Consider the following 12,586-nt stretch of genomic DNA (forward strand, 5'->3'; position numbering starts at 1 on the left):
ATAAGTTATGTTCACGTCTAAAGCATTGACGATTTGCGGCGTAATTTCGAGCATGCGCACTGGGATTCTTTCACGGACGGCGCATGCGGCGTTCGTAAAAAACTTCAAATACGTGGGGTCATAAGTAATTTAAATAAAACACGCCCACATCATCCACATTTTAATTAGGCGGGCATACGCTACGCCGCAGTAACTTAGGGCGTAAGTTCTTTATGAATACAGAACTTGCACCCTAAGTTACGGCGGCGTAACGTATCTGAGATACGTTACGCCCGCAGAAAATTACGCCGGGCTATCTGAATCTAGCCCACTGTTTTATTACTGGTACCCCAGCTTGGGGCAAGGTTCTTACGCCTAAATACATTTTGATTATCGTGTCAGCCCACTGGACTTCTTCCGGGAGGGTCTGCAGTGAATTCACTGTAACGTTCTCACCATTAGGAGGAACAGAAGGGGGATTATCTAGAGCAGGGATATGCAATTAGTGGACCTCCAGCTGTTGCAAAACTACAAGTCCCATCATGCCTCTGCCTCTCGGTGTCATGCTTGTGGCTGTCAGGGTCTTGCTATGCCTCATGGGACTTGTAGTTTTGCAAAAGCTGAGGTTCGCTAATTGCATATCCCTAGAGGAAGAGACTCGGGGCACCCTCCTAAATCCCTACATGAATGAGTGAAGACCTTGACAATCCCAGGGATTATTTCACATGGGAAAACAATAGGATTTCTTTACTAGCTTACCTTTCAGAAAGAATGTTCCTATGAGTTCTGTGTAGGAATACAGTCTGTCATGGTCACTATCAAAATGTTGTAGCAAATCCTCTCTTGGAACCTCTTCTGCCAGGACATTTTTTATTTCGTCATATGTGAGATATCCATCTGCATCTTTGTCAGCACCATAGAAAAATACCTGAAAATCTGAGCAAACGAAAAATAAGTGTAAATATCTATTTTAGCATTTTAGCATTGGAGATCAGTATTTTCACTTTGATACACTTAGGGACTAATAATAATGTAAACAAGGGGAAGTAAGTAAGGGAGAGCAACCACCCTCCCCTTACTCTGCAAAAAAAAAAAAAAATACTCAAAACAATAACTTATTTAGGATAAGGTGTTGGTGCAGCAAACTTAAATCAAGCCATTAAAGAGGAACTGAATCCTGAAAAGCTGTGCCAAAAAAAGGCAGGCAGAAAACAAAAGAGTCACCACTAGGGTTGAGCCAACGGTTTGGTCCAATCAAATGGCTAGTGTCATTCAGCAAAGAGTAGCATCGGGACTGATAGTGTGCGGTTACATTCTTTGTCTTATTTTTAAGGGGGCTTCCAGATTCCGATAACAAAACAATGAACTTTTAATAGCATTCAACAAGGTGGCACATATGCTCTGTGTTTATCCACAATGCTTGCGAGATACAGATACAATCAATAGAAAATAAACAGTGTGGTACTAGTCATTTTGTTCTACTGTACATATAAAATATCGCTAAAGGCCTATGATTAACTTGTGCCATAAAAGCAAAGGGAAGAGCACAGAGAAAAATTTGCTGTAATCCTATCAAAAACAAAAGGCCTATTTACAGAACTGACTGTATCATGTTGCTGGAAAACACAAATTATGCAAAAAATCAGAATGATGCCTCTCACCTGCTCGACTTTTGAGGAACGACACTGATATGTGATCCAGTTCTTCAGGATTGTCTTTCCACTTGGTAACTGGCTGCACAGTGGTCTCTGTCTTTTTTGTAAAATCTGAAACTTATATAACAACAGTTGTTACAACAATGTGGTACTTTAATTTAATGTTCACTAATGGAATTGTTTAAGCAAAAAAGTCACTTTGCTCATTCAGGGAAAAATAAAAAATTCACCTGGAAGTCTGCCCTTTTGTTGTAGGTAAACACTTTACCACTTTGTGCTATTCTGTTCCCCTATTCACCAATAGGAGCCCTGTGAATTACACGGGATGGACGAGCATGTAGCATAAGTGTAAAATAATTCCATGCTGACACTATGAAGTCGATTTACTAAAAAAGTTGAGAATCTTCCCTGAAAAAAGTTTAAATATTCACTTCAATTATCCAATGTGAAAAGCATCTGCACATTATTGGGAATTCAAAGTCAACATGAATTTGCTTTTCACATAATTGGATAATTAAAGTGAATATTCACACAATCATTTGAGTGAAGATTTTCAACTTCTTAGTAAATCGCTACAAATCAGTAGTAAACCTGGACCTGTAAGCTGGACCTTCAGAGTGCATGTGCCAGGTATATTATCGGCTGCATTCACTCTAAACATCTCCTAAACAATGGTTAGGTTAGGAGATATTCATAGTAGGCAAAAACAAAACAAAAGTTTTACTCCTGGACAGACGCGATCCAAATAAAAAATATGCCTTTATTGTAAAATCTAAAAAAGCACTACAGCACTACAAGCCACAGCACAGCACACTGGTGAAGCTGGCGCTTTTCACACTATACTAGTGTTTAATCATAGCTATGATTAAACACTAGTATAGTGTGAAACACGTCAGCTTCACCGGTATGGCTTTGCTGTGACTTGTAGTGCTGTTTTGGATTTTGGATTTTACAATAAAGGGATATTTTTTATTCAGAGTGTGGCTGTCCAGAAGAAAGCTTTTCTTAGGTTTTTGCCCTCGTATGTGCATTGCCTGCACCTGTGGTTCTGTGAGGATTGATTACCTTGAAGACATCCACACCTGAGCTGCTTCCCCTTCCCGAGATATACATAGTACCTACAGGTAATCCTTCTTATACAGGTAGGCTTGCCTGTAGGTACAAGTGGTAGTACAGAGTTTACTACCACTTAAACCCAATAGGGGCTGCAGCCTAAAGTTTTTTTTTTATCATGTGTTTAATTTATTATTAATTGGTAATGGTATGATGGGTGATAATGGGGTTCTGGATAATTTCCTTTCCCATTGCATTATGTGTCTCCATGTGTATGAGCCTGTATGCTTGTGTGGTGTCTAAATGTCTCCATGTTTGTGAGTGTGTATATATAGCTTGTGTTTGTTTGCTTCCATGTTATCTAAATATCTATGTATGCATGCATGCATGTAGTTCTGGGCCCTAATTTATTGTGCCTATTCATAATGGCAGAAAAGCTGGGAACAAATTACAATATATCTTTAAAAAAAAAAATAGCTCTGTAAAAAAGTCATGCCCCTTCCCGCCCCCCCCCCCCACTGTCTTCTGGGAAACACACTGTTCCCAGGAGATAGCGGGGACCAGTGAAGATGCGCAGCTCGCGCATGCACAGTAGGGAACCGGGCAGCGAAGCCGCAACGCTTTACTTTCTGATTCCCTCACCGAGGATGGCGGCGGTGGCAGCCGAGAGACGAGAGATTGCTCGGCTTCAGGTGCCGACATCGCGGCCTCGCTGGACAGGTAAGTGTCCATTTATAAAAAGTCAGCAGCTGCAGTATTTGTAGCTGCTGGCTTTTAATATATATTTTTTCGTGGGACCTCCGCTTTAAGTTACTGGGGTATTGTGCTAGCTTCTAACATGGCACATTTACTCTTTTGGTAACCCTATCCTCTGCTTTTCACAGCTACAGCAACCCCAGTGTGGTGACTCCACTGGCAAGTCTACTTTTACTTGTCATACTTGATGCACAGATCACATTGATAGTTATAAACTAATTACCAGCTTAGACCTACTTTTAGGCCTCGTACACACGGCCGAGGAACTCGACGTGCCAAACACATCGAGTTCCTCGGCCAGTTCAGCACTGAAGCCGCCGAGGAGCTCGGCGGGGCGAGAGCTCCCATAGAACAACGAGGAAATAGAGAACATGTTCTCTATTTCCTCGCCGAGCTCCTCGTCGGCTTCCTTGGCCGAAAGTGTACACACGGCCGGGTTTCTCGGCAGAATTCAGCCAGAAACTCGGTCGGAAGCTGAATTCTGCCGAGGAAACTGGTCGTGTGTACGGGGCCTCACTGTCCTTTCTGTCATTGCATTATTTGTTTTCATGCATCCAAAGAGTTATTGGAGAGGAAGATACTCAATATTTTTTGAGGGTACCATCACAAGAAAATCAGGCCGATCACAAGCATGTCAGAACAGTTTTAATTGCCAAAAATGTTTATAAAGGAAACCTAAAATAACTGTTTTTGCAATATGTAGATAATGGTCATCTCATCTGTTGGTAGGGAGGTAAGATTTCCAATGACAAGTTCATAATACATTAATTATTATTTATTAACATAGAAGAGAGCAATGTGATGATAATAAGAAATAGCAACATACAGTATTTGTTTTCTTTTTTTACTTTATTATGCTATAACAAATTATTAGAAAAAAATAAAACTTACTCTGTGATGCAGTCAAAAGGCTCTCTGTCAATGCCTGACCTATGACTCTTCTTGTTGGTTTAATAGTTGCTTCACCAAAACGTTCTTCCTTTGTTCGGTTTAAATTATTTTCGATAAAGTAGATATCATCTCTGAGCTGCGCAATTTGTGAGAAAACTAGTTCCAAACCCTTTAGAAAAAAAATAACTTGTTTTAAAAATAAATAAAAAATTATGACAATGATGATAATAATAATAATACATGAAAACAATTTGATATTAATAAATATTTCTAAAAAATACAATTATAGCCATGCAATGCTACAATGTGGTACCTTTATGCATTAACATTCAGTTTAAAAAATGTAATACCAGTATTAGTCATATACATGTTTTTATTACCTGAATTTTAAAAAAGTATGCATTAATATCTCTACCACAGAGGCATACCTCTAATGTCCCTACCACATTAGCAACACTCTAATGTTCTTTCCACAATCCACATCAGCATTACTGAATATATAATTTTCCCACCATTACAGCAACACTCCAGTACCCTTACCACATCAGCAACAATATGAAATCATTGGCATGAAGAGATACATCACCACTCCATGCCTGTATGAAAATCCCTTGCTGTTTGAACTTGGTTGCTGTCCGAAAAGAGCCCAACTATGTTCCAAAGACTCAGCAGGAAAATAGGTTGCATACCGATGATTTCAGATCACATCCCACTTTATTAGATTGGCCTTTTTTAATTTTGTTAGGTAAGCAAAGTCAAGGGTACCGTGTGTTTTGTCCATTTTCAATTAAGTTGGTTGTAATCTGGGATTATCAGTGTGTAACTTCCTGCTTTTCTGTTGACTCTAATATTGTTATAATGTCAGCAACAGTCTAATGCTCCAACAACATCAGCAACATGTTCTGGTACACATTTTTATTGAAAATTGAAAGGAAATACAATTCAAGGGTTACCCATGCAGGGGGCCTTGTACAGTCATATATGGATGGAAATTGCTCACACCTTCAAATGGCAATTGTCGAAAAAGGTCTGTGCATGCATAGCAGTGTAATGAACAATATTTCAGAGGTTGAACAATTCAGCCACATGACACAGACCATCAGCCTAAACAACTGATTGAGTCAAAATACCCAGATATAAGAACATGTGACACAGGAGATAAAAATAAACCATAAAGAAGAGTAGAGAAGATGGAAATACAGAGCAAAGAAGAGAGAGGGGGAAAAACGAGGAGGGAAGGAAGATATGGGGGGAAAATCACACAGGCACGGGTATTAGTCAACTAGGAGGTTACAAGGTGCTAATACTGGCTGAATGTAATGTGGGGAAAGCGTAAAATATCCAAGGTTCCCATATTTTTAGGAAATTAGGGTGGGAGTCATGCAAGATGCTAGACCTCTTCATCAACAACATATTAAATGACCTTATCACATTAGCAACACTCTGATGTCCATATACCACATTAGTAGCACCCTACCATGTTGTCTTTACCACATCACTCAGTTGTCCTACTCCCTACTACAACACACTATTGTTCCTACCACATCTGCAAAGCTCTACTGTCCCTACCACATGGGCTACACTACCCACACTCAAACAGCAACACAATAGGATTGGAGGAGAAGAGGTTTAACGTCAAAATAGAACTATAGGCAAAACATTGTTTAAGGGAGGGTTATAACCTCTGTAAGGTTTATGTTTGCCATATTTGTTCCATTGGGGAGGTAAACCTTAATTTATGGTCCCATAGCCAGACAGGAAGTGAAAGGAAATCCCTGCAATATCTTGGAGACCCTCAAGTCACCAGAACCAGTGTCCCCATAGAAAGATTTCCCCTCTAGTACTTTTCTGGGGACAACCCACAATTTGGAATTTTCTTTTACTTTCACTTTCAATGATAATGGTAAACAGGACAAATAGAGAGGGTGAATCTCCCGCAACAGGGGCACAGACAGCAAATAAAATTGTACTGTAAGCAGCGTAGGAAATTTGTCACTATCAGGATGGCAAGGGTGTGGAACTCTATTCTTACAATCAGTGGTGTCAGCAGGATGTATTGATAGTTTTAAAAGACTTTTGGAAGTGCATCTTAGTGAACACAATATACAAGGATAAGGGAAATGAATATCAACATGAACACACATTCACCAAGTATATAGGTTGAACTTGATGGACTAGTGTCTTTATTCAGCCTGACCAACTATATAACTATGTATGTTATTTTTATGATACCTAAGGGTTTGATTGTTGAAAAGCCAACACTTTCTTTTAGTGGTACAGTCTTCCAAAAATGACCTAATCTTCTACTTTCTTCTACAGAAAGAAGTAAATGTTTTTTTTTTATATAAAAAATGCACTTCTGCAACTTTGTCACTTTGGGGTTATTTACTAAAATTTGAGAATGCAAAATCTGGTGCAGTTCTGCATAGAAACCAATTAGCTTCCAGGTTTTATTGTCAAAGCTTAATTGAAAAAGCTGAAATTAGAAGCTGATATAATCTGGCTCAACTCTGCATAGTAGCCAGAGTGCTCCAGTTAAAGTAAAACTCTCCCTTTGTAACTTTAGATTAAAAAACTCTCCCTTAGTAACTTTAGACTAAAAAAATAACTTTTATTTTGTGATTTGTCTGATTTAAAGCTGAACTCCATACTATTATATGGGGCAAGTTTGATTTGATTTGCAGTTTTTCATATCTCACATCCAGAGGGCAGCTGAAGATGCTGAAAGTCAGTCTTAGTATGTGCTGTAAACACACAGTCAACACTGCCCTGTTCTGGGTGCTGGTAGAGCAACATGCTGTAGTAATTGTGTAGTAAATGTCTTCCACGCCTCCTCTCTACCTTATCTTTCTGTATGTAAACACACTCAAAAGTTCTGTTCAATCCCTTTACCCAAACATCTGTATAAATATCTTATTCGATCGAAAACATATAACACTCAAAAGATACAGTACTACCAGTAAGATTGAATTAATCACATAACCCCCCCATTGACAAATAGTGAAAAAAACATATGTGTATAACCTCTCTGAGTGATATAAAGTGCTGGTGCTTAACAAAATTCATATAAGTCAAAAAAGTCCATAACAATTTTCGTGTCAAGTTGAAGACAAAATTTGCAAAAGATCCAGTCTTATAATGTGCCGGTGCTTCACACCTTTAAAAGTGCATTTCCGGTGGCTCAGAATTACTCAACAAATTCGTTCGACCTCTCATTGCAAGGTGGCCAAACAGAGCTATGCAATAATGCTAGATAGTCAGGGAGATGTCTAGCATCCTAGTTCCTTTATTATTCCTTCATGGATCAATTAAGTAAAGCACAAAGAAAACTGTTCCTAGCACAAATAACTCATAAAGAAAGTGCTTAAGCAGGCCATAGATGATACAATTTTCTTTCCTTCCACCCCAGGAGATGCCTCCTGCTACGCTATTGTATTCTGCCTGCCGGGAGCATTCCCGGCTGGCAGAATACAATGATTACTGCTAGCAGCTATAGCCACTGACATTAATTGTATGTAGAAACATCCGAAAGGGTGGTTGTACCCAAGTGGATCAATGGATCAACTTCAAAGGTACAATGGTACAATCAGCCTGCCCATACATGGTTGAAAATTTGTGTGGTCCCTGCTGAACCTGCCAAATTTTAATTCATGTATGGCTGGCTTTTATTTAGTACTCTAGGATTACCAGCCTACAGTAAAAGTATTTAAATCACTGCAGTACAGAAAAACCTCTGTATCACAATGTCACAAACTATGGTGAACGAGAGTGAACCACAACTGCGGTTAAGGAAAGATTTCAATGCACTTCTCTATGTAATGTGATTATTCAGTAAGGGGCCCCAGGCGTCACTCTAATCAGAGAAAAAGAGTTTGGGGGTTCACTACATCATATCTCTCACATATAGGAATGCGTTGAGCTACTAAGGGTGGAGGTATTACAACATACCATCAACCCCTAGCCTTTAAAGGTTACGATGAACGTAAGTGAAGCACAACTGCATTAAGGAAAGGATCTCAATGCACTCAATGCACTACTCTATGTGTAAGTCATTATCAGTACGGGACCCCAGGCGTCACTCTAATCAGAGAATAATGCCCTGTACACACGATCGGTTCGTCTGATGAAAACGAACTGATGGACCTACTTTTACTAAGTAACACCGGGCACACGCACGGGAGTCAGGAGCGTGCGCGCCCCTAGTGGCCGCTTCGCCTGCCGACGTAGTGCTACAGGCTCTCGCGCAGGAGAGCCGACCTGCTGCCGTAGAACTGCGGCGGCTGGTCGGCAACCAGTTAAATGTAATTTTATTTTCTTTAAATGCGCCACTTTACAGGCAGACTAACAGGACCCCCCAGGCACTATATTTAAAGGAATTTGTTTAATTTTAAGCCTCATTAAAATCACTGCGCCTGTAAAATAAATATTTTTCAAAAAAAAAATTGCATTCATACATGCTTCCCAGGGTTTCCATACCCTTTTTATGGCCAACAACTTGCATATAAGCCTTCAAAATGGGGACTTTTGATTTTTCAAGTTTGGATCCCATAGACTTTAATAGAGTTTGCGGCTCGGGTCCGAACTTTTTACATGTTCTGGTGCAAACCGAACCAGAGGGTGTTCGACCCAACTCTAGACATCACTGCTTTAAAGAATTGTGATCACTGCTTATTAGTACAGCACCTAATAAGCACCTAATAATACCCATCATATGGCCCAAAGGTAACATTAGAGAACTCCAAGGGAGTATGAGTTTTGTTGTAAAGGGACAATTGCTATAACATAGAGAGCAAGAGTCTTCTTTTACAGCATGCTGGCAGAGATTGGCTTTTCCATGAACGCTTCTTCCATGAATGCTAAAGAAAACAAACTGTGAAACTTTCTGTACCATTTGTTTGATATACCTGAAATTTATATAGGAGATTAAATTGGAAGTTCAGTTAGACTTTACCAGGAATTTAACTTATCTGAGCATACATCTTAGTGGGGGGCATTCATGAAAAACTGGAGCATACAGAATCTGAAACAGCTGTGCAGGCAAACCATCAGATTATACCTTCAACGTTTGATTGAAGCCAATTGTTTGCTATGCACAGCTGCTCTAGATTCTGGTTGCTCCAGTTTTGATAAATTCCCCTCAATGCCTCAATATGACACACTTTATCAGACAAATTACCTGTTACTTTCCAAACTCTTGCACAACCTAATGATTACCTGGATACTTATTACATGTTAGTGACTTATGCTTTGTACACCCAATGAGAAAATGAAATTAAATATACCCCTTTCAGATCGATCATCCAATAATCTGATCATTAGTACACAGCTTTCAAGGCCGATCACAACAGTTTACGCAAATTTATCCAAAGGGACAAGTACAGGACATTTTCTTGCACGATAGCAGAGCAAACTATTTTGGTGTAATTAGTATAGTATTTGTACGAAAAACATCATGACCAAGGCCATTCATGCTCGAAAAACGAAAGAAGACATTACATCACTTCCCAAGTTGTATTCTGTTGTACGAGAGATTTCGTAACTTTAGCAACCTACTGTATTGGTTTTTCGATGTGAAACATGCAAAAAAATAAGGGGTCAGAAATTGCAGTCTACATACTTTTTTTTCAACACTGGCTTCATTGAATGGTGTCAGCTATCTTAATTGCAAGCAAAAGTAATTATGAATAGAATAAAGAAAATTGATACATAGAATAGAAAATACAATATCATACTAAATTGTGTACCTTTTGTCCTTGAGCTTGTTGGTTAGATAGTAGAGTTTTTATTTCCTCTCCTTGACTGGAAACAGCCTTTTTTAGTGATTTAATATTCTAAAATAACACATATTAACATATGATTAGAATAGCTTTTATAGTATAATGAAGTTCCATCATTATCAAACTTACAGAGAGTACCATGAAATGATGATATCTGATTATAGCTGTTTGTTCATATTTCACAGTCACAGGTTTTTAAGCCTGATAAAATGTAGTTTAGGAATATGCAAATTATATGTAACATAAAAGCCTGCAGTGATAAATATATTGGCCCGGATTCACGAAGCACTTACGACGACGTATCTCGAGATACGCAGCGTAAGTGTAACTATGCGCCATCGTATCTGTGCGCTGTGCCCACAATCTGAGATACGCCTAAAAATAGGCTTCCTACGACCGACATAACTTGCCTACGCCGTCGTATCGTGGGCGCATATTTACGCTGGGCGCATTTTTCACTCCCATTGATTTTCTATGCACATATGCAAATGAGGGAGATACGCCGGTCCACGAACGTAGTTGCGCCGGCGCATAATATACGTGGTTTGCGTAAGTTGTACGTCCGGCGTAAAGTTATCTGGTTGCCCTTCTCATATCTAGTACCACCAAGTACCAGGCCACTTAGTGGTAGAAGAGAAAAGTGCAACAAGGCCAAACTTAGGGAGAAATCAATGGATCTCTAACAATCAACCAGGATAACTACTCCTGGCAAGTAAATTTGTGAGGAGCATCCCTGCCTGAACTCCAGGGTGCTACATAAAGTATAACTAACGTCTAAAAAAAATTACATATACTATATGCTTCAAGTTTAATTCTCGGTTCTTTAACATTTTCAGTACATTTAGTCCCACTCCCATCAATGCCTTAGAATCAGTTTAGAGATCTCCATCTGCATCCATTGTATTTATGCATTGTGTTTAGAAATAATTCTGCTCTCCTATAAGCTCTCTTTGTAGGCCCCCATTTAGATGCACTGAAAGCAGAGATGATGGCAACTGATGAGACTTATTGAAAAAGCATAAAACACTTTGGACAAGCATGTTCCTCCCTGCAGGTCACTAGATGATGTGGACTGTGCTGTGCCTATCAGTAAGGGCTAGTGTACATGTGCTTCAAAACATGGCTTCAGACATGCTTGGTTAAAGCTCTCTGAACGTCATTTAAAGCGTGTGTCACTAAAATGGTTAGCTTACAGTCCTGTTTACACTTTGCTTTTGTTTGGTGCATCTTAGAGGCTTCTAAGAGGCTTTGGTGGAGCTTCGGTTGGGGCTTTGATGAGCCTTTGGTGGGGCTTTGGTGAGGCTTTGTGGGGCTTCGATGAGACTATGGTTGGGCTTCAGTGGGGCTTCAAGCGTGCTTTGCCATAGACTGCTTTGAAGACGCTTTGAAGCACCACTAAAACTACATGGGGTATCATTTTTGAAGCAAAGCCGAAGCAAATCAAAGCAAAGGCAAGGTGTACACAGGACTGTAAGCTAACCATTTGATTTAGTGACAGGAGCTTTGACTAGCGTTCAGAGAGCTTTAACAAAGCCTGTCTGAAGCCTTGCTTTGAAGCAAGTTTAAACTAGCCGTTAAGGTGTGTTAAAGCCAAAGCAAGTGGCTTCAGAGGCAGGAATGAGAATGGCATTCCTGGTGGTCCTTTGTGGGGCTTTGATGAGACTTCGGTTGGGCTTCAGTGGGGCTTCAAGCGAGCTTTGCCATAGACTTCTATGAAGGCTTTGAAGATGCTTTGAAGCACCACTAAAGCTACATGGGGCATCATTTTTGAAGCAAAGCCGAAGCAAATCAAAGCAAAGGCAAGCTGCAAACAGGACTGTAAACTAACCATTTTATTTAGTGACAGAAGCTTTAAATAGCATTCAGAGAGCTTTGACAAAGCCTGTCTGAAGCCTTGCTTTGAAGCAAGTGTAAACTAGCTGTTAAGGTGTGTTGAAGCCAAAGCAAGTGGCTTCAGAGGCAGGAATGAGAATGTAATCAAGCAACAGATAGACAGACTGCAACGCTAAAATTTGCACCCTCCAGTGCCCAGTTCTCTCCCTGGAACTTAGACCCCTTTCACACTGGGACCACCCGTGTGGCCAAAAAGTGCTGATTACCCAGCGGTAAAGTGCCACTAAAACAAACTTTAACGATTTGTAAGCAGTGCTTTTTGGCCACTAACAGGTTGCTTTTAACCCCACAGAAGAGGTTAAAAACGCCTGTGTTGTGGCCCTGACACGAAAAGTTCGATGTGAGCTTTTGGTCAGAAATTCCGACCGTGTGTAGGCCCCATCAGACTTTTTCTTTCAGAACTTCTGACAGCAAAAATTTGAGAGCTGTTTTTCAAATTTTCAGACGGGAAAAATTATTGTCTGAAATTCTGATCTTCTGTATGCAGTTCCGACGCTAAAAAATCCTACGCATGATCGGAATCAATTCGACGCATGCTCGGGATCATTGAACTTAATTTTTCTCGGCTCGTCATAGTGTTTC

The 12,586-nt window shown here is 39.9% G+C and overlaps 1 protein-coding gene across 1 annotated transcript in view; it reads right to left on the minus strand.

The window, feature by feature from the left end:
- LOC120918460 (EF-hand calcium-binding domain-containing protein 14-like) overlaps window positions 1-12,586 on the minus strand; it is a 74,117-nt gene that overhangs the window by 8,577 nt on the left and 52,954 nt on the right. The window contains exons 5-8 of the mRNA XM_040330052.1: window positions 10,079-10,165; window positions 4,335-4,503; window positions 1,641-1,751; window positions 739-915 (exon numbers count right to left, since the gene is read on the minus strand). Of these exons, the coding sequence (XP_040185986.1) occupies window positions 739-915; window positions 1,641-1,751; window positions 4,335-4,503; window positions 10,079-10,165 (544 nt within the window). The remainder of the gene's footprint in view (window positions 1-738; window positions 916-1,640; window positions 1,752-4,334; window positions 4,504-10,078; window positions 10,166-12,586) is intronic.

Source organism: Rana temporaria, chromosome 1, assembly GCF_905171775.1.
Source record: "Rana temporaria chromosome 1, aRanTem1.1, whole genome shotgun sequence".
In the NCBI taxonomy this organism is placed as follows: Eukaryota; Metazoa; Chordata; class Amphibia; order Anura; family Ranidae; genus Rana; species Rana temporaria.